Source organism: Pygocentrus nattereri, chromosome 30 (genome assembly GCF_015220715.1).
Source record: "Pygocentrus nattereri isolate fPygNat1 chromosome 30, fPygNat1.pri, whole genome shotgun sequence".
Taxonomy (NCBI): domain Eukaryota; kingdom Metazoa; phylum Chordata; class Actinopteri; order Characiformes; family Serrasalmidae; genus Pygocentrus; species Pygocentrus nattereri.
In genome coordinates, this window is record NC_051240.1 from 3,389,320 (window position 1) to 3,415,677 (window position 26,358).

Sequence of the window (26,358 nt, forward strand, 5' to 3'; positions counted from 1 at the left end):
TTTGAGAATTCTAGTTCAGAATGAGCCAGTTTCTCTTTGTATTCTCATATTTAACGTGTCCTTACCCTGATACTGTGTTTTTTAAGACATACAGCCTTGTAAACGTGACGCTGACTCAGTAGTCATCCCTCCTGCTAGTAAAACCAGCACAGGCTTGCACGCCTAATCACCATCAAAGCCAACATATCACTGTTATCGGAACAAAACCTTGTACCTCCAGAATGGTAACTTTACAGGAGAAGGAAAAAACATACTTTACTTTTAATGTGAGTCAATAGAACCAGACTTTTCCAAGTCATTTTGGGCTGTTTCCTTTGCTAAAGGGGAACATTCCATTCCATCTTCTAAGCCGCTTCTCCCTCGGAGGGGGGGTGGGGGGGTGGGGGCAGTGCTGGAGCCTATCCCAGCGGTCATCGGGCGGAAGGCAGGATACACCCTGGACAGGTGGCCAGACCATCGCAGGGCTGTAAAGGGGAACAGACGTTTTCAAACGATGTCAAAACTGAAAAATGGAGATGCAGTTTGTTTCAACAGCGGTGATATCTTGTGTTTTGGGCTTTAAGATTAAATTAGCCTTAAACTGGCATAACACCAGCATATACCAGCTTGGAACAGCTTAGACCAGGACAGACCAGGGCTTTGTGCTGGTCTGTCCTGTTATTTTTTCCAGTAGGGCTGATTATAACCATAAAAACCACTCTCTGTATGATTCTGATTAAATTCAGCAAATTCTGTAACATATGACGTCTGCTATGACATGCTTATAGACTGGTTATGTCAATGTTTTGTAGCCACATAAGAAGTGAGAAGCACCAAAACTGTAAAAATGAGCAGCCCTTTTTTATCACCCCATAACTATGGGCTCTCGTCTGAGCTCATCTGTGTGTTTTCTCTTTCAGAGAGATCGTTTAAAGATTGGCCAGCAGTTTTTCCAGCTGGTTGGCGGTTCAGCCAGTGAATGCGGTAACGTCACCTTTAACAATAGCAGCGTTAGCACTGCTCCACTGAACTGGCCTTTCTGTGTGTCAGGCCACAAATGTACTGCATGAGAATTCAGACGCCATGAGCTACGCAAACACTGTCCTGCGTGTGCAGCATTACAAAATACGTCATGCATAAGCTATGTTCTGAGCATCGCCTCTATACTGGCAGCTTAGCCCGGCCAAACTGCCTTGTATTGCTTCTCCCATAGACATGCACATACACACTTCTACTCCTGGTCAACTGTCATAGCGCACGTACAGCTGGACGAGTCACTTTCAAAATGGTTTGGTTACATAAACATCACCTCGCTGTAATAAAGCAGGGCAGTCCAATGTGCAGCTCTGGGCCAAATGTGACCCATGGACAGATTTACCTGTCCCATGGCTTCTGCTGCAGGGTGTGTTATAAGTGGCTCAGCAGCCAGTACACTGCAGCTCTTCCTTCCACCTGATGGTGGCAGCAGTGCTGCAACATTAGCTCACACTAGCACTGAGAACCAGACACTTGAACACACTTTCATCCAGAAGTGCAGCAGACGAGCCTCATGTTTCAAAAGTCTCACAGCACCAACTTCTTGTCAGAGCAAATCCAGCAGGGCAGAAAATATGAACCCTTCCGGCTGAACAATAACAGCTGTTCATGCTGTTTAATCTGATGTTCTGTCTTAATAAAGTGCTTGATGAATTTTCGCTGCATTTACCTGACGTGTGAAGAACATGACAAAACTGAAACGTGTAGATTTTGTCGTCTCACAAATCATATTTTTAAACAAGTGAACACAGTGGGACCGTAATTAAGTCATTAGACATGTTTATTACTACTCCCAAAGCGCTTACTGAGCAACCCTACAGTAAAAGACGCCTCGTGTATCTTTTACACAGTGAAAAGAAACAGTAGCTCACAGAAAGCTGATTTTCTGAAAACGTAATATTTAAAATTATTTGTGAATCCTATTTTGGCCCTTAGGGGAAAAAAAATAGATTGGACTCTCCTGCAACAGAGGAAGGAAAACAGCTCACTCTTAAGAATGCTCTGATTTGTCCTCTAGCGCCCCCTAGAGGTAGAGGACAAATTCTATTTCTATTTGATTAAATTATTTTGCTTCACTGTAAACAGCTGCATTTATAAAAAAAAATAAAAACTGAAAAATACAGTACAAATATTTACATGTGTGAAACTGTTTTCCTGTAAATACACCTCATAGGCTTCAATATGGTCTATTATTATTGCAGACCAACAAATAAGACAGAATAATTTCTATTAAAAACACTTTGAAAAGCTAAACTTTTTAGTGGAAGTTTTTTCTGACAGCTAAATTGTCAGATTTTTATTCGGTTATGGTTTACATGCGCTTTTATTACAAAGTAAAAGTCTGAAATAAATCACACTTTATAGTCATGAAAATTCAACAACTGTGGAAGTTTTCAAAAGTCCATTAGTTTCAAGTTTCAAAAGTCCATTAAACCTCGGCACAAATAAGGACGCTATCAGGTCATCAGTAAACGCGCTGTACAGTGTTTTTGCACCTCCTTTATAAACCCAGGCCCTGCAGGTTAACGGCCTCCTGCCACCGTGTGGCTGCATCACTCGCTCCCATTGTGTACGTGCAGCACTAAAAGGCCACGTCTGCCCAACAGTTGAAGAGAATGTCCCACATTCTGCTTTTTAAACGGCACAACCGCTTGATAAACACCGGACAGCCCGGTTCTTCTGACTCGTCCGAGGAAAACGGAGCTCGGGGTGAAGCTGCAGTCAGATTCACGCTGTTATGACGAGATAACTGCAGCAATGTTTCGATAATCTCGCCTTACAGATGACACGGGGGCGGGGCTTCGTGACAACAAGGCGGGACCTCGCGTTGCCATGGGCGTGGCGGCGCCTTCTGATTGGGTAGAACTTATTCCCGCTCTGACGCGCGCACGCGCAGTGCTTCTTCTCTCTCCCGTTATGTTATTTACTCTTCCAGATCCAAGATGGCCGCAGGCACCGCGGCTCTGGGAGCCTCCGTGGCGGCTTTAGCCGCTTCGAGCCCGGCGGCCCAGGCTCCGTGACCCGCAGCGGATCTCCGGCACCCACACCAGTCACCCACGGGCGGCGGCAGCGCGGCTGCGGCCTGTGTGGTGGTGCAGCGGCGGTCTGAAGCAGCGCGGATTTCATTCCGGAGCTGGATGGCTGAGGCCGGCAGGAGGGCGCCGCCGCCGCTGGGGCTTTGCGACCCGGCCACCCGGAGGGTCAGGCGGCCAGAGACGGAGGATGGACCCGCGGCTGGACAGGGAACCGTCCGGCTTCAGCTGGACCTGTCCGAGCCAGACGAACTCTCTTCCCCCGAGTTCAATTACGGAGAGCTCATCCAGTCCCTGCAGGTGGGCTCTCTGTTTACTCTACGAGGCTGAAGTTGGCTTCTCGTTCGAATTTTCCCGTTCCACCTTAAGTGGAGCAGCAGTTACAGTCTGGCTCCTGAGGCATTTAAGGTGGAACCGGAAAATTCGAGAGAGCAGCTGACTTTAGCTTCGTGTTTACTGTTTATTCCAGTCAAGTGGACGCACTGGTCTCTAAAACCATGAAGACCTAAAGAGCTGTTTGCGTGGTGAAGTGGTTCTTCAGATGGATGGAGAGTCTGTTGTTCTTGAGAACTGTCCTATGTAGTACTACAGAGGGTTCTAGTGACAAATGTCAAGCTTGTGACAACAGCAGAACCTTTTTGGTTCCATGTAGAACTATATGCAACACATTTTCCATCGAGCCGAAGAGCTTTCACCATGCAGTGAACTGTAGGATTTCACACGGTCCAAAAAGTTCGTTTGGTCTCTGAAGTCTGAAATCAAGGGCCCATTTTGCTGCAGTAACAGCTGCTCTTCTGGGAGGGTTTTACTGGGTGTTGGAACCTTGGTGTGAGAATTTGATTGCATTAAACATCTACAAGATCATTTAAATGCTGTCTTCTCCATCAGGCATGAACTTTTCTGTCAGTAGATTCACTTTATTTCCAGAAGATCCAGTGTTTCTTCTGAAAAGAAGGCTGTTAGAATGAGTACAAGGCATTTGGTGCAGGTGTCAACGTACAATTAAGTCCAGTAAAATAAATATAGAAAAAGATATGCTATATATACACATTAATAAGACAGTGCACAAATAATTAGCATGTGATATGATGTGATGGTGCATAATAGTGAGCTTGTGCTGCAGTAACAGGCTCTACTCTTCACAGGATGTTGGTACATTGCTGTGAGGATTTGATTGAGCCTTAATGAGGTCAGGTACTGATGTTGGATGGTCAGTTCTGGATCACTCCAACTCATTCCGGAGGTAATTGATGGAGCTCCGTCATTCTGGGAAGAGCGCAGTTCTAGTGCTTCTACCCTTCTAGCCCGTGTTTGGCATTGAGCATGGAGACTTTAGGAGAATAACTGAAATAAAAATAACAACAAGTTTTCAAAAACACAGCAAATCAAAACGGGAAAACGAACGGCGGAAGGCAGGATACACCCTGGACAGGATGCCAGTCCATCGCAGGGCAGTGAAACTAAATAGATTTACTGTTTTTTTTTTTTTGTTGTTTTTTTGTGCGTGGATGAGAGTTTAAAAGAGCGTTTACGGAAGGCTCAAGCTGAGCTCAGAACCCTTATCAGATACCTCCTCACAGCTCAGCTGCTCCAGAGTGTCCCATTCTATTGGTCAGTGCTTTTCTATAGAGATTATATAAGCTGCATCAGCAAAGGGTGACCTTAAATGCACTCATTAGAATAGGTGTCTGGATATTTTTGGACAGCCTTTCTGCAGATTCCCCATAGATCCTGCTAATCACCCATGGTGTGAAGATAACTCTTTCATCACTGTGTAAAAAAGCTCCCAGAAGATGTTCCTTCTGGTTGAGTTTTACTTTCCATTCCACAGGGCGCCTAAGCGGTACCATTACGCGTCCTACACTCTTGAGCGCTGAATGTCGTTGAAGGGAACTGCAGTTGTTAAGAACTCGGAAACTCGTTTGGAACATCCTGCAGCATCATAATTAGACACGCATATTTAATTGGTTCTGTATAGCACCAAAAAAGGTTCTAGTGATAAATGGCAAGCGTGTACCAACAGAATAACCCAGTACTGATGCACCATGCCATAATTAAATAAACATCTTCAAGAGACCTGCAGTGACTGATGGCTAAAGTTTCCTGCTGCTTTGTGTGAAGTGATGAGCTGTTGTTCACTGTTGTTCAGCAGAGGGGGATGGGAGTGCACCTCTAGTGTGAACATGTAGTGAACGGACCTATAGAAATGCTTCAAAATGGGTCGAATAAAACCTCTTTATGTTAACTTGCATTAAAAGCAAAGGGCGTTTTTTTTCCCGTCTCCTGTAAATGAACAGCCTCTACTTCTTTGGGAAGGCTTTACTAGATGTTGGAACTTGGCTGTGAGGATTTGCTTGCATTCAGCATTTGCAAGAACATGTAAATGTCATCTTTTCCATCAGGAATGAATATTTTTGTCTGTAGATTCACTTTATTTCCAAAACATTGTGTTTCTTTTAATATGAAGGGTATTGGAGTTAGAGCAAGGAATTTCTCGTGGTGCAGGTGTCAACATACAGTTAAGTCCAGTCAAATAGATATAAAAAAAGATATATATATAAACCTTAATTAGACAGTGCACAAACAATTTGCGTGTAATATGATGTGATGGTGAGTAATGGTGAGTTGGTGCTGCAGTAGCAGCCTATAATCTTCCGGGCCATTTAACATTTTGGAGAAGCTTTTCTTTGGACAGTGATGACTAGTTGGGTCAGTTGTGGTGTCAGTTAAGGCTGAAGCTAAAACTCTGCGGGAAGATGACGTTAAACGGACATTTAGGCCTAAAACTTCAGTTTGAGGTGATCAGTTTTAGGTGATGTAATGCCTTATAGTGCAGAGTTGAAGCCTCAGCCTCATCAGTCTGACAGAATTCATGATTCTGTATCTTTTCTTTCTTGTCTTGAATCCCCAAGATGTTTGTCTATACTCTCAAAAAGATGGTTCTTCAAGGATGCTTTAGTAATGAAAATGGTTCTATATAAAACCTTGAATACTCTGAGAACCTTTTGCATGACTACAGGGTTCTTTGCATCAGGAAGGGGTTCTTTGGATTGCTGGAGAATGTGCAAAAGACGATACAGAATGTTTCTGACACCATTACAGGAGAAGAACCCTTTTGGGTGCTATATGAAAAGGTTCTATATCAGCACGTTCTCCATCAATCTGTAGAACCATTACATCATGCAATTCAAATGATACATTTGAAACATTTAGTGCAGTTTCCCAAACCCAGATTAAACCTAATCCTAGACCAAAAAGACATTCCAATGGAGATTCGCCATTGGCACTGTGGTTTATTCCAGATGAGGCTTAAACCACATCCCACAGGCAAGGCAAGTTTATTTATACATTAAATTTTATGCACAAGGGTAATTTCAAAGTACGTTACATAAGTAAAATAATAAACAAGCATTTAGAGGGAAAATGACGGCTGAGTACTTAAGAGTAAAAAACATAACAGTAGAACGATAAAAAGGGATGGTAGCTTAAATAATTACCTACTAAGAGTAAAGTACAGGAAGAATGAAGTGCTGTGGGGTTCATTTAAACTTTCTGAGGTTTATTTGAGCTTAAGTTCTGCAGACAGGCCACGTTCAGCCTCAGCAGGCTGTAGCTTGTTTGGCTAAAAGTGAACTGTGGGTTGCTTTTGCTACAGTGGTGTAAACGTGTCCACGTTCAGTGCTGTAATCTGCTGCTGTCTCTGCCGACCATTTCCTGATCCAGCAGGTGTTTCTGTGGGTTTGTGTGCAGGATAAGTTCTCAGTAAGAGCAGCGCGTGTTTGTTCTGCTGTTGTTTATGAGCGTCTGTGCATTTTCAGCCTGATGTTATTGCAGCCCAGAACATCGAGCCTTGGGTACTACACGACTTTTAAAGTCGTAAGAGATTATAAACAGACTGGGCACCTCACACTGTCAGATGTTTCGGGCAGCTGAAATATTGAGATCACACGCTAAACGATTAGGCATCACGCACTTCTCGGCCTATAAGTTATTCATGTACCGAACTCTCACAAACTCACGTGTTATTAGGAGATAAACAAACATGGAGCTTCTGCTGTTTTCTTTACAGTCTGCACTCACACAGTAAAGCAGCAGGCAAACATGTTTAAGTGACGGTCATGGGTTTAAAAATGTGATCAGTCTAGTATTTATTTATTTATTTATTTATTTTATTTAATTTTAGATCTACATTAACACGATTGTGCCTTATACCTGAGAGACTTTTCACCATTTTTCTTTGTTTACTTGCTGTTCTTTCTTCGTTTGTACTCTGTTTCCTTTTGCTGTTGGAGGACTCAGTTCAGAATGAGTCTCTGACCAGAGTCGGGTCGACAAAATCAGCAATGTCTGTTAAACGCTGACTGGTCTGAAACACGATTGGGAGACCAGAAATCGACATGCATTACTCGACTCTCTCTCAGGCTGTCGACTCTGACTGACCCAACCTGCAGACTAAGGCCCGACCAGCTCAAACTCAGCCAGTCTGAGAATCTGGGATATAATCAGGGTAGAAGTCTCGTATTTTAACCCCAGCTTTACTGAAGGGTTCGAACCTCCTACCCCACTTACTAATGCAAGTTAAAAAAATATTTTATTTGAAGCGTTTCTGTGGGTACATTCATCATCTGCTCAATGTCTCACCAGACATAATATCCCCCTAGTGTTTAACTATAGGAACACTAGAGTGATGAGCTTTTTGTTGTGTTTTTGTGTGTCTTTGGCTCAGAGTGCAGCACGACTGGTTGGCAAGTGGTTTTTAAAGTTGATGTTTTACATAAGCTGGTTCTGTTTGTGTTTTGTTTTCAGTTTGTCCCAATTTCATTTCATTATGTGTGATGAACCCTCTCCAGCTGGCCAGCACTCTCTTAATTATTCTTAATTATATTAATACTCATATATTAAGAGTAATATGAGTAGCATTTTTTTCAAAACGTCATACCAGAGCTCCTGGTTTGCTCTTGGTTTATTCAGTGTTTTTAACGTGAGGTTGGGGCACAGAGCACTCATCCATATTCGTTTCATGGCTGTTATTGTAGATCATCAATAAATTGATCAGCTGTCCCACCTGTTAAGTGTTCTGGTTATGTGAACAGTTGCACTCTGTTATACTGTATTTTGTTTACGTGTGGAACACCTGCTGAGGGACCTGGATGGCCATCAGTTATTTCTGAAAGATTTGCCTACAGAATGAATTATCAATCGAGGATTATTGTAGTTTACTGAAACTGTTACAAACACACAAACTACACTCTTAAAAAAGCTGGTCCTTTCAGAGTTCTTAAGTAAAGGAAATTGTTCAATATAGAACTAAAAATGATTTTATCTGTTGTTCTACGCTTGATATCATCATAATAACAGAACCCTTTTTTGAAATATTGAACCCTTTTCAAAAAGGTTTACTATAATGTTATCTACAACACGTTCTCCATCAATCCGAAGAACCATTGCACCATGCAGAGAAGCATTTATGCATGTTAAGGGTTCAGTATAGAACCATTTCTTTGCTAAAGAGCTCTTGAAGAACCAACTTTTTAAAGAAAAATGTGCTCGTAAGCTGAATGAAAAATAAAAATGTATAGACTATAATACCCAATGCAAACCTAACTAATAGAATTACTGAGAGAAAAAAGAATTTGTTAGTATTTTTTGGATGATTGAATGAGAGTTTAGAAGTGGAGCACTCTATTCTTATTCCTATGGGGTTCATCATAACACTAAAAATAGAAGCTAAAACTGAAAGTAAGTAAAATCTAAACTAAAGCTATTATTCAGAAAATAACATTATGATAAAATAATACCTTTTAGAAAATGAAATAAAATAATCTTTTAGAAAATACAAACTAAAACAAACCGATACCTTCCAGAAAATTAAACACTAAATGAACTTGTACTTTCCAGAAAATAAAAACAAGTCCATGCCTTTTAGAAAATAAAAAAACAAAACTATAAATTTGCCCTTAACTACATGTAACCCCGACTAAACCTAAACAGAAATAAAAACCAAATTGGAAAACTAAGAGAAACTAAAACTAACGTGCATTTCAAAGCTGTAATACCTCTGGTTCTCTCTGCTGTCTGTTGTTTAATGTGAATATGTCCAGTCCAGTTTGAGTCTTGCGGGTCACAGTGCAGACCGCGGGTCTGAATTTCACTCTGATGGTTTTGCATAAGTCCGCTTCATATGTTTGCCACCACCTAAAATTGTCTTATCATGTCTTAATCACTGTAGCGCGTTTGATGGTGTCACTGTTCATATTCACTCGCAGGCCAGGAAGGACCCGTCAGGTGCTGCACCTGCTCGCGACCCCAGTGACCCCTTCAATGATGATGAAAGGGAGAGACAAGAGATGGAGGCCTTGGCCAAAAAGTTTGAGAACAGATATGTGAGTACAGTGTGAAATAAGTTACACGTGGTCTGCAGAGAACACACATAAATATGACATTTTTCTGCAAATAGTGCACTATTCTATATATTCTATATATTCTATATAAACTTCTATATAAAGCGTATCGCCCCCTACACTTCATGCAGTGTATTACAGTCTGTCAGAATGACCGTGTGGATCTTATGATCATTATAGAGGCTTTTTAAGCGAAACAGTAGAAGCCGTATCGCCCCCTATGCTTCCTGTAGTGTATTACAGTCTGTCAGAGTGACTGTGTGGATCATATGAACATTATAGAGCTTTTTAAATGAAACAGTAGAAGCCGTATCGCCCCCTATGCTTCCTGTAGTGTATTACAGTCTGTCAGAGTGACTGTGTGGATCATATGAACATTATAGAGCTTTTTAAATGAAACAGTAGAAGCCGTATCGCCCCCTACGCTTCCTGTAGTGTATTACAGTCTGTCAGAGCGACTGTGTGGATCATATGAACATTATAGAGCTTTTTAAATGAAACAGTAGAAGCCGTATCGCCCCCTACGCTTCCTGTAGTGTATTACAGTCTGTCAGAGTGACTGTGTGGATCATATGAACATTATAGAGCTTTTTAAATGAAACAGTAGAAGCCGTATCGCCCCCTACGCTTCCTGTAGTGTATTACAGTCTGTCAGAGCGACTGTGTGGATCATATGAACATTATAGAGCTTTTTAAATGAAACAGTCGAAGCCGTATCGCCCCCTACGCTTCCTGTAGTGTATTACAGTCTGTCAGAATGACCGTGTGGATCGGAGTAGAGCATTACCGGACTAACCCTCAGGTCATGGATAAACATGGCATGTTGGGTTTTACAGGGAGCGCCCTGCAGGAAGAAGAGGAGGGACCGAGTGCAGGATCTGATTGATATCGGATTCGGTTATGATGAGAGTGACCCCTTCATAGATAACTCAGAGGCTGTGAGTATTTAGCTGTGTTACTGAGTGATCTTAGAGCATGAGGTGGCCACAATTCAGACTTTACAGACCTGAATTTAATTTTTTATTCTGTAAGCTTTTCTATAAGCTATACCTGCTGAAGTTGTACTTACAGTTAATAATAAGGTTAATTAGGTTTATAAGCTATTTCCCCTTTTTTCCTCACTTCACCTTCGTTCTCTTTATTTTTGTCTTTTTTCTGTTTTCTTTTTTTCTTCTTCATAGTTGTTTTTAATATTTTTCTTGGTGTCATTTTTTTTCTTAATCCTGTTTTCCTGTTTTTTTTCCTTCTTTTTCTTTCTTCATCTTGTTTTCCTTGTTTTTTTTAATTATTTTTTTAATTTCATCTTGTTCTTTCCTTTTTATATTGCTCTCCTTTTTTCTTTCTTATTAATAGCTATTGTCATTAAATTATACGGAATGGTTGTTGTCTTTCTGGCTGCAGTATGATGAGCTCGTTCCAGCGTCTCTCTCCACGAAGCTTGGTGGGTTCTACATAAACACGGGAACGCTGCAGTTCCGCGTTGCGTCTGAGTCTGAGGGAGATGAGGCTGAGGGAGATGAAGGCGTGATTAAGGTGATGATACGACCTGAGTTTCTCCTTTAATACCTGCAGACTGTGTTAATCAGCCCGCCAGAGCTGCTGAGAGTGTCTGGTAGAGCTGATCACCTTTTCTTTTAATATTTACTCTGTTTTCTAATTGAGTGCTTTCTTACCAGAGAGGAACCAGCGGTACATTATAATGAAACACAGCCTCAGATCCATCACTGCTTTAGCAGTGGCAGCAATAATAATTCTGTATTCTTTTCTTACCTGAATTTGAAGCTTTGTTGAAGTTTGATGTTTCCTGTTTAAACAGGAAGAGGAGGAGTCGGGGCTGAAGAGGAAGAAGGGGAAAGAGGAGGATGAAGAGGAGAAGAAAGTGAAGAGAGTCCAGCTGCCTGAACCGGGGTGACCTTTCAGATTATATAAGAATGAAATGTAATGTAGGAGGGGGACTTTATTGATGGTATGTGGCGCCGCCCTAGAGTTCAGAACTTTGGATGGTGCTGTTTGATTATATTTGTGAAGTATTAGGTTGTCAAAGATTTTTATTTTAGGATATCCCTCGGTGCTAAAAACCAGGGGCAAGTATTTTAAAGATTTGGATTCAAACCCGTTTAATAATCGTTAGGCAGGTGATCCTTCGGAGGTGGAAGGATTCTACACCATTTCAGGAATGGCTTGCTAAGATGGGCAAAGTAGCTGCATATAAACATTTTAAGGCTTGTGTATCTGTGGTTGTCTGTATGCTAAAACATAGACTCAAGTTTTTGTTTGTTTTTTATTATTTGTTTATTTATTTGTTTTTATAGTACAGAGCCCTGTACGGCACTGGATTAGGTCAGGTCATGAAATGTAGTACTGACACAGTTGGGGTTGGAAGGGGGGGGTGGAGACTGTCATGTTGTTGCATTAATAAACATATATGTGGTTTTGCATTAATCTGACATAAAAAGCAGTAAAAATAGTTTTTCATAAAAAGAATGAAATGTAACAAAGCATACATGCAGTAAAACAAGCACGCAACAAAGCACACAAGTAGTGAAAGCTGCACGGTGTTTGATTTGAGAGAGTGGAAGAAGGATCGTTACTTAGGAAAATTTAAATCGTTTAAAAGTTGGCAGGAGGTTTTTGGACAAATCAACAAAATTCTCGAATTATTTTTTGCCTTGAGGTCTACTTCTGATGTTTGTGTTTGCTGCATAAATCTACTCAATCATTTCTCCAAGACTCTCTTTATTACTTAAAATCAAACAGGCTGTTTTTGTTACTGTTCCTTTTAAGACCCATGTTGATTTATTGAAATGAGGTCTGTTCTGATTGGCTGACCTGTATTGTGCCATATTCAAAAAGCAGTCTAGACTGAATTACTCCTTGATAACTTTGTTGTGAAAGGGTGTGGCTAAACTGCTGTAGGCCGAATGGGTGGAGCTAAACTGCTGTAGGTTAAATGAGTGGAGCTAAAGTGCTGTAGGCTGAATGGGTGGAGCTAAACTGCTGAAGGCTGAAAATAAAATGTGGGGCTAAAGTGCTGTAGGCTGAATGGGTGGAGCTATATTGCTGTAGGTTAAATGAGTGGAGCTAAAGTGCTGTAGGCTGAATGGGCAGGGCTAAAGTGCAGTAGGTCGAATGGGTGGAGCTAAACTGCTATAGGTCGATTGGGTGGAGCTAATCTGCTGTAAGCTGATTGGGTGGAGCTAAACTGCTATAGGTCGATTGGGTGGAGCTAAACTGCTGTAGGCTGAATGGGTAGATGTATGTAAAGGTGTTGGCTTTGAGCTCTTTTTGCAGTTCAGTTTCTGTATGTGTTGATATACAACATCGTAATACGGCTTATATAACTGATTTACATTGACTTTGGTGTGTCTGATGTACTGTATGTTGCTGTATGTACTGTAATGAATCTCTGTGTATGAAATTTGCGCAGCTTGGCGCCTCTGAATGTGCACCGGCCGGAGAAGAAGAAGAGGAAGAAGCTGATGAAGGACTCTCTCTGCCTGGCAGCCATGCTGCACCGCTTCACCAAGGAGAAGGCGAAGGAGGAGATGCGTAGAAAGAACGTGGTGGGGGTCCACCCCAGCCCGATCACCTGGCCACATCACCCGCAAAACCTCCACAGCAACGCCCAGAACAGCGACCCGCTGCTCACCGACCTCACCTCCGACCCCGCTGTGATGTCACTGCTGACCTCCTCCAATGAGAGCGAGCTGCAAGACCTGCTGAGTGATCTGGACTTCAGCGTTCTAGACGCTGGACCACAGCCAGCCGCTGTGGGCAGGGAGAACGGCCAGCTGGCTGTGGGGGTGGGGCAGAAAATGGCAGGCGTGGCCTTGGCCAGAGGGGTGGGGCTTCTCTCCCCTCCTCCACTACCAGAAGGACTGCCACAACCCCTGGTCAAACGCATTGAAGACCTGCGAGCAGTAAGATACAGTGATGATCTTAAATACTCTCAAATCGCGCATGCAGATAAAGATTATGACCATAATTGATTAACCGGTCAAGTATTAGGGCTGCAAAGTAATGATTATTTTCATAGTCGATTAATCAATCAAATATTAAAGCTGTGAGTAATAATTATTTTAATAATTAAAGAGTAATAATTATTTCCACAGTGATTAATTGGTCAAGTATTAGGGCTGCAAAGTAAAGATCAGTTCTGTAGTTAATTAATCGATTTTCATAGTCGATTAATCGATCAGTTGCTGTAGGGCTGTGAAGTGCAGAACTATTAGGACTTAATCTACTGATTATTTTTATAATTATTTGAGGAAAAAAATGATTAGGGTTGGAACAATGTGGTGTCTGTGAAGATTTATATTTAGAAACACGCTTTTAAAACGAAACAGTAGAAGCCATGTCGCCCCCTACACTTCCTGCAGTGTATTACAGAACTTTAAACCTGTCTTGTTTCCTCAGGCTTCACGACAGTTTGACCAGGAGGGCAGGAAGAAGTTCTTCACTTTAGACATGAATAATATCTTACTGGAGTGAGTATCGCTCTTCACTCTCTGTGCACACTTAAACAGATTGCTTTTTAAGGGTTCTTTACTAGAGACAATGGTTATATCTAGAGCCCTGAACTCTCAAAGAATCCTTTGCATGATTGAAGGGTTCTTTGCATTGTGAAAGGGTTCTTTAAATCGATGAAGAATGCGCTATAGATGGTACATCATAGAACCTTTTTGAAAATGGTTCTATATAGCACCAAGGAGGGTTCTTTTGAAGCTTGGCATCTAAAAAAGAGAAAACCCTTTAAATTCCCTGTTTACACAGCCTTAACCCAAATGTAGTCGAGCAGCCGGGACATGTTTGGCATCTGAATTATTTGTTTATTTATTTATTTTCTGCGCCGATGCTAACAGAGCTAAAAAAGAGAGAACGCCAACACCCCTCCAGTTATCATGGTGCTGACTGCGTAACTGTGTGATGCACTGTTTTCTACAAAAATGGATAAAATTCTTACTTTAGTCTGTTTTACGCTCTTAAAGATGGATGTGCAAGGATTCTTTAGTAAAGCGAATGGTTCTGCTTTGAAGTACGAGTTCTATATAGAACCGTTGGCCTGCTTAAATGGATCTTTACATGGTGAAATGCTTTAGATTGATGCAGTATGTGTTGTATATACTGTTATTTAGAACCTTTTAAAAAAACAAACCTTTGCAAAGACCTGTTTAAGCATGGAATGGTTCTATATAGCACTCATCGTTCTAAATAGAGCCATTACCTTTACTAAAGAACCAGATAACTCTATACAGTTCTTATTGGTGGGTCATAAGCTTCATTAGAAACTAAATCTGGTGAAACACCTCATACCAGACTGTCATTAATTGAGATTCTCTCTCGCTCTCGTGCTCTCGCTCTCTCTCGCTCTCGCTCTCTCTCGCTCTCGCTCTCTCGCTCTCGCTCTCTCTCACTCTCGCTCTCTCTCACTCTCTCTCACTCTCGCTCTCTCTCGCTCTCTCTCGCTCTCGCTCTCTCTCACTCTCGCTCTCTCTCGCTCTCGCTCTCTCTCGCTCTCGCTCTCTCTCGCTCTCGCTCTCTCTCGCTCTCGCTCTCTCGCTCTCGCTCTCTCTCACTCACTCTCTCTCTCGCTCTCACTCTCGCTCTCGCTCTCTCTCACTCTCGCTCTCTCTCGCTCTCGCTCTCTCTCGCTCTCGCTCTCTCGCTCTCGCTCTCTCTCACTCTCGCTCTCGCTCTCTCTCACTCTCGCTCTCTCTCGCTCTCGCTCTCTCTCTCTCTCTCTCTCTGTGTGTGCAGTATAGAGCTGCAGGTGCAGGAGCAGCCCCCGGCGGTGCGTTCAGGTGTTTATTCTCACCTGGAGGCATTTGTGCCCTGCAATAAAGACACTCTGCTCAAACGCCTCAAAAAACTCAGCCTCAACATTCAGGTACGCGCATTCTGCCTCACTGTGGACCGAAATAGTAAATCCAGAATTCATTAACTGAATGTGTCTGTTTTATAGCAGGAAAGTCAAATGATTAAAGTAATTAATAGCAGTGAATCACACTGTGTTCTGTAGTTAGCCCTGGATGCAAAACAGTCTCTTTATTCATGTTTATTAATATGTGACTTTTTTTCCAGCGCTTTTGTTGCGTTTAATGTGATACGTAAATAACTTGCTGAAGCAAAGCTGAAAATTCAGCAATTTAACAACCGCTTGAATAGGAATATAAAGTCGTATGGAAAAGGTTTGCTGCCCCGGTCAAATTCTGTGATGTTCAAAGTGAGAATAAATGAGCACAGCCTCTACAGAGAACACACTCCTGCACAATTTGACACACAGTTTTGTGCATTGATGGAAAAGGCGTTAATGGAGTTAATAGAAACTGAAGTTGGTCCAAATGAACAGAACAACAGTACCATTACACATGTTTACATACAAGTAGAGGGAAGGAGTCGTAGTCTTGGGCTCATTGGACCCATTTCTTATTTTTACTCCTACCTCTTGTTTGAGTGTCACTTGTTGTATCCCTGTGTTACAAAGGAGACTTGTTAAAATATTCTATATGAAATGGGACATTTCTGCATTATCAGGCTACTAGCGGTGCTCTGTTGGTGATGCTGGTGGTCTGCAGTGATGGTGTAGGAGGACAAAGTTCAGGCTCGCTGCTGGGCTTTAGTTACATTTAGGGACTCATATGCCTTCAAAGAGGGGTGCAATTATTTGTTATTGCCCACCCCTAATTCTTTAGTGCTATAAAGATGAAGTTGGCTATTCTCCGGCTTCTTGTTCAAATTTCCCCATTCCACCTTAAATTGTGCAGCATTTCTGATGCCTGAGGCTTCAGACTGTAACTGCTGGGTTTCTTTGGTCACTTGTGCAGCCATCTTGCCATTTTTTTCCCCTCTCATGACTCTCTGGAGGACCATGTATCCCTGACACTTCGCCCTACGCCACTATCTCAATAAGAAGCAGGACACCTTACCCCTAGATCTGAACACACAAAGGATTGGGGTAGGGCTGAGTGGTAGGGGCGAGGGGTGAAATGGGCCTTGGGTTTCTCTGATTTGTCTCTGTGTGTTCAGGACGATCGTCTACGGACCCCTCTACTGAAGCTGAAGCTGGCTGTGTGTAGTGTGATGCCTGAACAGACCGCCAGATACAACATGGACTGTCTGGCCAGAGTGGCGAAGTACGGCCTCATCTTTTATAATGTTTTTAAAACACAATCTCGGGGTCGGTTCTAGCTGCTCTGAGGGAACTTTATTACTCTTAACAGTCTCAGAGTCAGGGCCTGCTGCTCTGAGGGAAACTTCATTACTCTAAAAAGGCTCAGAGATGGGGCTAGCTGCTCTTAGGTCAACTTTATTATGGCAGAGCTCCAAAACATGGTCGCATTTCTTAAAGGCACATGGACCCTATTTCACTCCAGAACATTGGAAACGACATCCTCCAACACAACAATATTTGACCATTATTGACCATATTTTAATTCAGTCTCTTCTGTTCGTATTTACAGCTACTTAAAAACAAGCTGCTTCTACTAATGACTGGATGTCTTATCCACTTGGAAGTACAGCCATCGTTCACATTTACAAACATTCTGATTTGGTCTATAGGCTCGTTATTCTGCAAGCTTTTTAAAGGCTCTGTATTTAAAGTTGTGTCTAACCTAACTAGTTTTTATTAGGATACAAACATATCTCAGAGACTCGAGACTGAAGCCTCAGTGTTTTCTGTCCTCTCCGACCTTCAGGCAGCAAATGGAGGACGGAGAGAGAAACGGCTCGGAGGAGGACGAAGAGGAGAGACCAGGGAAGAGAGTGATAGGCCCACGGAAGAAATTCATCTGGGACGACAAACTCAGGTGGGCAGCGCTGTGGTAGACATCAGCCATGGCATCTGAAAGTATGTGAGAGCTGACCTGGACAAGGCGATGTGTTTACTTTGTAAGCTGAGTAATACTAATGCTCAGAAATACTATTCAGTTACCTTACATAAGGATGTATGTCTGAACATATTTCTGCTTCAGAGGGCAGATTTTTCAGACAGAGCCAATACTCCTCCGAATGTGGACGATAGTTTACAGTGTATTAAAGTGATGCTGGTTTAGCTGCTTGGTTAAACTGCTGCACAGCTACTGCATCTGTATAGGGCTGTATTGCCTATATCCTCATGATACAATACTATTGCAATACATGTTGATTTTGAATAATGACCATGTCCTAACACAGGATTTTCTACAATGGCTGTTATTTTGAATAACAGCAAATATAAAGCCTTAAGGATTGCGTGCCTCAAAATACTTCAAATTCAGGCGCTCAAAGATCTTAAAAGTAAAATAAAAAAATTCTGTTTCTAATCCCAGAGTCAGTAATGCAAATGAAATATTTTTTAGCTTTTAAACTCAAAATCATCTTTTTCTGTTTTCTTTCATGCTTTTATTTTTTGGATGCAACAACAATATTCTGTTTTGACTTGACCTTAAAGCTTGCCTGTAACATACCTAACACAGCCATGCCTGTAACATACCTAACACAGCCATGCCTGTAACATACCTAACACAGCCATGCCTGTAACATACCTAACACTGCCGTGGCTCAGGCTTGGGTGTGTTACAGGTGCGGTTAGGTGCCTTACAAGTGTAAGTGTAAGCCTGTAACACACCCAACCCGACACGGGCGCGCCTGTAACACACCTAACCCAACAGAAACATGTCTGTAACACGCCTAACCCGACAGAAACATGCCTTTAACACACCTAACCCGACAGAAACATGCCTGTAACACACCTAACCCAACAGAAACATGCCTGTAACACACCTAACCCGACAGAAACATGCCTGTAACACACCTAACCCGACAGAAACATGCCTGTAACACGCCTAACCCGACAGAAACATGCCTGTAACACACCTAACCCGACAGAAACATGCCTGTAACACACCTAACCCGACAGAAACATGCCTGTAACACGCCTAACCCGACAGAAACATGCCTTTAACACACCTAACCCGACAGAAACATGCCTGTAACACACGTAACCCAACAGAACTGTGGCGGTAACACACCTAATATAACTGCACCTGTAAGACACCTAACCTAATATAACCGCACCTGTAAGACACCTAACCTAAGATAACCACACCTGCAACACACCTAAAACAACCACACCTATACCACACATAATTTAACACAGCCACACATTTAAATACACATAACCCACTATTTAGCAATTATATTTATTATTTGTCATTTATGTTTCCTATCACTTTTATTATTATATTTGTTGCCAGTAACACTGTACAGGCGCAAGTCTTTACATATAAACCATAAAAGTATATTTGTGATTTTCTGAGCATGTTAAGATGTTAAGTTCAGGGCTGGCTGAGATGACGTGATGACATGCATTGGCTCTGTGTGGTACCTGTAGTACCCATTTTACTTTGTTTCTGCATAACTTGCATTCTGCGTGACTCGTCTTGAGCTTCTGACTTTCTAGTGTTTGCAAAAGTCCAACATGATCCCATAAATTTTCCTTCAGTGTTTTTGGCTGTTTTCATCCCATCCCATGTTTGCTTTGAACCGAGACATGTACCATTTGTGTCTTTGTAATCATGTAATAACAGCAGGAGATCACCAGTGTGGAAAATTCTCAAAGATGTCAGGAAAGGCCTTTTTACTTTTTTTGTTGCCATTTAACTGTGTGGTTATGATCATTTATGTTAGCGCCTCCTTCTGGACACAACATTAATTTTAAAAGCTGCCATTTACAGCTGTTATGTATCTTTTGTCTTATTTTCTATGAAAAAGTAATGGATGTATTGAATTTACAATTCTAATATATTTGAGTATTTGACAAATAAATAAGGGGGAAATTCCAACTTGATTTCTGACTCCATCTGACAACTCTAGTGAAGTATGTGAATCCGTGTGCATGTGGTTGTACAGGACTTTGCTGTGTAACCTGGTGCGGGTGAAGCTGAAGTGTTATGAACAGGAGAAAAGCTCTCTCTCTGTAGAGGACTACCTCAAAGCCTTCATGGAGAATGAGGTCAAGCCGCTCTGGCCCAAAGGATGGATGCAGGCCAGGTTGGTGTGTGCATGCGTTTTTGTTAATTTAGGTTGTGTTCTGCGCTTTAGAGTGAGCTGTAATATTCCTGTTTGTGTGCGTTTGATTACAGGATGCTGTTTAAGGAGAGCCGTACAGTACACGGTCACCTCACCGACTTGTGAGTACACACACGAGTAAACAGGGCCTGAGCGATGCAGATATACTGATTTTAGAGGCTGAATACCGATAGTACTCAGCGGATTTTTCATGTTCATAGTTGTTTCTAGAGTCATTTTCATTACCTAGGAACCCTTGAAGAACCATAATTTTAAGTATGTAGTTTAAGAGGCCTATATTGGGTTCCTCGGTGGATCCACTGTCTGAGGCCCCCAAAGCATCTAGCGATTGCGAGTTCAAATCTCGGTAATGACACAACCAGAAATGTTTGTCAACGTACGTCATAAAAAGGACCCAATATAGGGGTCAGACCCTAAACCTATCACACTGCTGTCTGTGCGCTGGTACTATTTGTGCTTTGTGGCTGATATTTGTCTCCGTTTCAGGGGAAAGAAGAGGATCGTTCAGCCCCCCAAACCGGCTAAAGTAAAGGTTACTGAACATTTCAGCTGTTTGTGAAATCTCTACATATCTGCTCATTAATAACAGAAAATATTCAGATACGCTAAATGATGAACTCAGTCGGCTTTATTGCCGTTTATTCACCTTTACTAAAACCACTTTCCAGAGCTGTGGCCGTCTGACGGAAGGCTCCGCCGTTTTTTTTGTAGCCTACAGGAATGAAGTTTGTGTTGTGTGCATGTGACTTATTCTGAAACTGCTGTTTAGAGTGAGTTATTAACTTTGGGAATTTGTCTGTTAAATTTTATTCATTCTAATTTTCGATTCAATTTTTATATATACTAATAAAATCCTGCTTATGTGTTCATTCATTTTTGGGATTTATCTACATGTGTTATCCTGCTCCCACTGAAAATTAACGTTGAAAATTGTGGGTCCCACAGGAATGCAGACTACTCTACTCTAAATCAGCAGTTTTCAGGTGATCCAGATTGTTGCACTACGCTCATGTGTTACATTAGGTTGGAGCAAAAATCTGGACCTCCTAGTGTTTCTTGAGGACTGGCATATGAACCACTGCACTGCTTGTGCATATTTATTATTGTAACATCCGTTCTCCAGGAGTGGGAGTGGAACCAGCAGCCAATCCAAGCGTTGGGACCCTCAGCATTTCCAGCAGTGCCTGGCCCTGTTCGCCCGCCCCTCTCCCCAACCTCAGAGCCCATCTGCCTGTCGGACTCCCTGGATGACGACCTGGCCACCAACTCTCTGGACTCCATCGCTCAGGCGCTGTCGCTGCTCAGCAACGCTGCTAATGGTGTCACGGTGAACTCTGCTACTACCGCAGCCTCCTGTTCTCCTCCTGCTGTTAGCACTCACTTGTCTTCTCTGGTTTCTCACGCAGAGACTCTTCCCACCACGTCTCTTGCCTCCTCTACTCACCCCTCCACTCCTCAGCCATCTTCCGCACGAGTGGAGCTGTTTTCTGGCCTGAAAGATGCTGGATCACTACAGAGAAACACAATGGTACCTGCTAGCATTGCTAACAGCATCGTCAACAGGCCCAGCAACATCACGAGTGCGAGTACCACACAGCCGGCTAAGCCACGTCCACCTCCGACAGCCTCACCTCTTCTCCCGCCACAGCAGAAGCTGTTCGGGGTAAAGCCCAGTCAAACTACCCCCCCTACAGGCCAGCCCAAGAACTTGGCAAACAAACAGGCTGACGGCAGAAGCGGAGGATCTACAGGGCTCCCGCAACAGACTTCTGTGAATTCCCATGCTCCTCTGCAGAACTCCAAAATCCCCCAGCAGGTGGCGCGGGTGCCCAGCTCGCCCTGCCAGTCTCCGACACCCCACTCGCCCCAGGGCAAAGTTCAAACGCAGACCTCTCCCCTGGTGCACCACCAGCCGGGTTTCATAACGCCCATGCAGGCCACCATCACCAAGTCTTCCCACAGCAGCAGCAGCTCACCTATCATCAAACTCTCCCACCGGCCACCTGCCCCCACTCCACCATCCACTTCTTCTCCCTCTCCCAATTCCTCCCCACGCCCCCAGATCATGACCCCGCCCCTCCAGTACAGCCCTAAAAGCCCCGGGTTTAGGCCGCCATTCAACATCAACCCGGCCGGTAAACCTGCTGCACAGCAGGTGAGCTACAGCTTTGCAGGTGCGCAGAAGTCCACCAGTCCTCTAGGGGGCACCAGCGCAAGCATCACTAACCCCAGCCCCAAAGCCACACTTCAGCCTGCTGGCTTCCAGGACAGTAACCCCTCCCCTTCAGCTGTTTCAGCCAATCATGGACAGAGACAGAGGCCCGTCGGAGGAGCCAGTCAGAGTGCCAAGTCTTCAGCCAGTCGCATGCCAACCTTGGGACTGACCTCTCCATCTGACGCTGCCCTTTTGTCCCAGGCAGGTTTAATTTGTTTTTTGGTTTGATGCTTTCCTCGATTATGTATTTACACTTGTAAGATTTAAAATAAAAAATACATAATAATTAATAATAACTATTATATATTTTCTTTTCATAAAACAAGACAGACAATAACTTGATCAAATTAAACCGATCATAAAATAGCTCTTATTTTACCCATGAACACTGTCGTATTGTGGAGCGAGTTCACAGTCTGCTCTTTCCAGGCAATTTCTCCAATGATTTACGAGTTTACCAGAAATAATTCATACAGCATTGTTTTATTACCAACAGAGAGAACTGTGTGTTCTAAGACTTGGTGTTTTAATGAATCATGAAAACTGCATGCATGTGGTTTTCAATAATAATTAGGAAAGAGGTGAAGAGGGTGCAGGCAGGACGGAGTGGGTGGAGACGGGTGTCAGGGCTGATGTGTGACAGAAGGATAGCAGCAAGAGTGAAAGGGAAGGTTTACAAGACAGCAGTGCGTCCTGCTATGATGGACGGTTTGGAGACTGTGGCTCTGTCTAAAAGACAGGAGGCTGAGCAGGAGGTGGCGGAGATGAAGACGCTGAGATTTTTGTTGGGAGTGACAAGGCTGGACAAGATTAGAAATGAGCAGATCAGAGGGACAGTGAAGGTGGAGCAGTTTGGAGATAAAGCCAGAGAGGCCAGGTTGAGATGGTTTGGACATGTGTTGAGGAGGAATAGTGGATATATTGGGCAAAGAATGTTGGAGATGGAGCTGCCGGGTAGAAGGAGAAGAGGTAGACCTCAGAGAAGGTTTATGGACGTAGTGAAGGTGGACATGGAGATGGTTGGCGTGAAAGTAGACGAGGCAATGGATAGGGCAAGATGGAGGCAGACGGTCCGCTGTGGCGACCCCTAAAGGGAGCAGCCGAAAGAAGAAGAAGATAATAATTGATGATTTTTATAACACTTCACATTAAAATGCAGATTGAAGTGCTTTGTGAGGAAATACAAATATTATAACACAACAGAAAATAAGCCAAGTAGAACCACTGGACAAGAAGAAAATAATCCTAAATAATCTGATGTCTCAGTGTCTGTGTGTCCCTGTCCAGCAGGTTTCTTCCTCAGCGGGCGGTAATCTCCTGAGCTCGGTGGGGGCGCCTCTGCCGCTGAGTTTCGGTATGCTGGGTGGTCTTGTGCCCGTCTCTCTGCCCTTCCAGTTCCCTTCACTGCTAAACTTCACTCCGCCTGGCCCGGCCAGCACAGGGGGGGCTTCACCCACCCCCAACTCAGGATACAGTCTGACTCAGAGTGAGTTCTATATAGCACCAAAAGGGTTCTTCTATTGTAACAAGCCTGAAATCATAATAGAAGAACCCTTAACAGTGATAGTTATGTTTTTCTTTCTCTATACTCTCTCGCTCTAGATCTCCCTGTCTTTTATTTATTTATATATATATATATATATATATATATATATATATATATATATATATATATATATATGTGTGTGTGTGTGTGTGTGTGTGTGTGTGTGTGTGTGTGTGTATGTATATATATATATATATATATATATATATATATATATGTGTATACACACACACACACACACACACAGTCTGTGATTGAGTTAGCTAGCACTGGCTGGTTTGCTTTCTTCAGGTTTTAAAACACTGTTCCGACATACAGCACCTGTATTATATATTAGTTTCTTTGTATTTAAATTTTGCACTTTTTAAACAGTTTTTTGTTTTTGTTTTTAAATACTGATATATGTAAATGAGGTGTTCAAATTGGCTGTCCTGTATTGTGCCTCATTCAAAATGTCGTCTGAGCTGGAATACTGCTTATAACTTCAGCTGTCAACAGGTGGGGCTAATCGGCTGTAGGCCGAATGGGTGGGGCTAATCGGCTGTAGGCCGAATGGGTGGGGCTAATTGGCTGTAGGCCGAATGGATGGGGCTAATCGGCTGTAGGCTGAATGGATGGGGCTAATCGGCTGTAGGCCGAATAGATGGGGCTAATCGGCTGTAGGCCGAATGGGTGGGGCTAATCGGCTGTAGGCCGAATGGGTGGGGCTAATCGGCTGTAGGCCGAATGGATGGGGCTAATCGGCTGTAGGCCGAATGGATGGGGCTAATCGGCTGTAGGCCGAATGGATGGGGCTAATCGGCTGTAGGCCGAATGGATGGGGCTAATCGGCTGTAGGCCGAATGGATGGGGCTAATCGGCTGTAGGCCGAATGGGTGGGGCTAATCGGCTGTAGGCCGAATGGGTGGGGCTAATCGGCTGTAGGCCGAATGGATGGGGCTAATCGGCTGTAGGCCGAATGGATGGGGCAAATCGGCTGTAGGCCGAATGGATGGGGCAAATCGGCTGTAGGCCGAATGGATGGGGCTAATCGGCTGTAGGCCGAATGGGTGGGGCTAATCGGCTGTAGGCCGCATGGGTGGGGCTAATCGGCTGTAGGCCTTTTATGTCAAAAGAGAGCAAATTGTTTTCAGAGGTATGGGCACTTCAGAATTGAGCGTTATGGAATAGTAAATATTGATTATTCATCTTGTCTTATTGCCCAGCGTAATTTAGAATCCCCCTGTCTGTGTCCACTCCAACTGCTGCTTGTGTGATTTTTAGCCTCTGCCGTTGCTGGACGCCGCCCTGTCTCCCCTCTGTGCCTAACATTCTCCCTCCATGTTTGTCTTTGTTCCTCCTTCTGTCTGGTGATGTGGTCTTTCCCTCCTCCTCTCTGCTCGTTTCCCCTCAGATTTGTTTAAGAGTTTGCAGTCAGGTGTCCAGGCTGCTCTACCTCCTCACCTGCAGCTTGCTTTCTCAGGTAAACTGCCCTCCCTCTCTCTGTTTATCGTCCCCCCTGCCCACCCCTCTTGTGTGCTTTTGCTGCTGTGCTCATCCTTTTGCTTTTTTCAGAGTTGCTCTAAATCAGCCTCCAGGGGGTGCTGCGGTTCCCGCTCGTGTGTACATGTAGAAGTAGAATGAACATCTCGATCTTCTGTAATGAAGAAACAGTGTTACTGGCTGCATGTTAGCATTACAGGCTCTGTGTGCAGCTAATGATAACAAATGATAGCATTACTGGCTCCGTAAGTCCAGTAATTCTGAACCGTCACGTCTGTCCAAGCAGACAAAACCAGTTATTTTGTGAAATGCGACACGTGCATCTCTGCAGCATGTCAAAATAAAAGCCTTTCCAACGAGACGGCGTGCGGTGCTTCAGTCCAGCTTCATTTCCAGGCTAGTAGCTCATTTTAAAAATCTCCCAAAATGTCCTTTAAACATCCTTTTTGTAACACCTGTGGAGAGAGTTACTCACCTGGAGGTCAGCCGTCAGCTCTTGTTCATCAAACCTGTATAGATACAAGTGCAAAGCGATGTAAAAGTGACTCCTCCTTTCTCCATTCATAGATACGAACCAAAGCCAGGCGGGAGACGTGAAGAGGAAGTCCCACTGACCGGACGCCACCAGAACGTACCAGTCAGCCGACACTAAACAGATAATGATAATAATCTTATTATCAGATTTAAAGCTAGCAAGAAGCAAGAACCTGAGTTTTGCTTCCGTTTTGGACCTGATTAACAACCAGTTTCTTCAGTTAACATCTTTTTGTTTAACGTTTGTTGTTTTGGGTTGATTTGGAGGAGCAATTACAGTTTTAGCATTTTAATTTCGTCAATATGTTTACACAACAAGACCTTAATCACTGTGGAAGGAGTGGGGTTGGGGGGGGGGGGGGGGTGTGGAAGGAATATAGAAGCAACATAATTTAATTTATTATTAAGTTCCTGTGCTTTTTGCAGCATTTTCTATATTAGACTGTTAAAGCTGTAGCTATCAATAATAAAGTGAGTCTGTTATTTATAGTTTGATACAGGGACATGTTTTTGGGCTTAGAAGAAGAAAACTGGGTATGTACATAAAATATACATATATCTATATATATACGTATAAATATTCTAAGCTATATTTCCAGGTCAGTATGAATGGGGAGCGCGTGAGATCATGAACCCCTCTCACTTTCTCAGTGTTTTTGGTGCTGTGGATCACACTGGACCTTCTTCTAAAAGGAGAAATGACACTTGAATAAGTTCCTTTTATTGCGCGTGTGGTTTGTTGTGAGCGTTTGTGCGTGATTGAGGGGAGATTAGAGATTGTAGCTTCTACTTGAACTTTTATTTTCTGAAGGATTTCCGTATAAAACTCCGAACACTCAATAAAACAGAGTCGCCTTAGTTTAAGTTAAAGAAAAATAACTATGCAGGACTGTAAATGCTTCAATGCAAAAACACAAGCTGTTGCTTAGCTTGCCATGTTTTCTGGTTAACTGTTAAACAGTTTCCTTAGCAGGGTTTAGGCCTAATCCTAGCATTCTGATCCCAGTCCCTGTCTAGGCTTAATCCTGGTCTGGAAGCTGACCCAGAGTCCCAGAACTGTTA

The 26,358-nt window shown here is 43.1% G+C and overlaps 1 protein-coding gene across 5 annotated transcripts; it reads left to right on the forward strand.

The window, feature by feature from the left end:
• The first annotated feature begins 2,940 nt into the window (after positions 1 to 2,940).
• On the forward strand, positions 2,941 to 25,521 carry ubn2a (ubinuclein 2a). 5 transcript variants are annotated; one of them, XM_017722090.2, is made up of 17 exons: positions 2,941 to 3,347; positions 9,314 to 9,430; positions 10,285 to 10,386; positions 10,850 to 10,981; positions 11,265 to 11,356; positions 12,876 to 13,368; positions 13,865 to 13,935; positions 15,206 to 15,335; positions 16,475 to 16,581; positions 17,146 to 17,256; positions 19,340 to 19,480; positions 19,573 to 19,620; positions 20,006 to 20,051; positions 20,643 to 21,935; positions 23,022 to 23,220; positions 24,674 to 24,742; positions 25,330 to 25,521. In XM_017722090.2, exons 1-17 carry the CDS (start codon positions 3,153 to 3,155, stop codon positions 25,374 to 25,376), a joined length of 3,393 nt encoding a protein of 1,130 aa, XP_017577579.1. In that variant the 5' UTR covers positions 2,941 to 3,152; the 3' UTR covers positions 25,377 to 25,521. The 5 variants fall into 5 exon arrangements, with proteins under 5 accessions (XP_017577579.1, XP_017577580.1, XP_017577582.1 ...); XM_017722091.2 differs by having other exon boundaries at positions 23,025 to 23,220; XM_017722093.2 differs by lacking the exon at positions 25,330 to 25,521 and adding an exon at positions 24,835 to 25,121.
• The last annotated feature ends 837 nt before the right edge of the window (positions 25,522 to 26,358 follow it).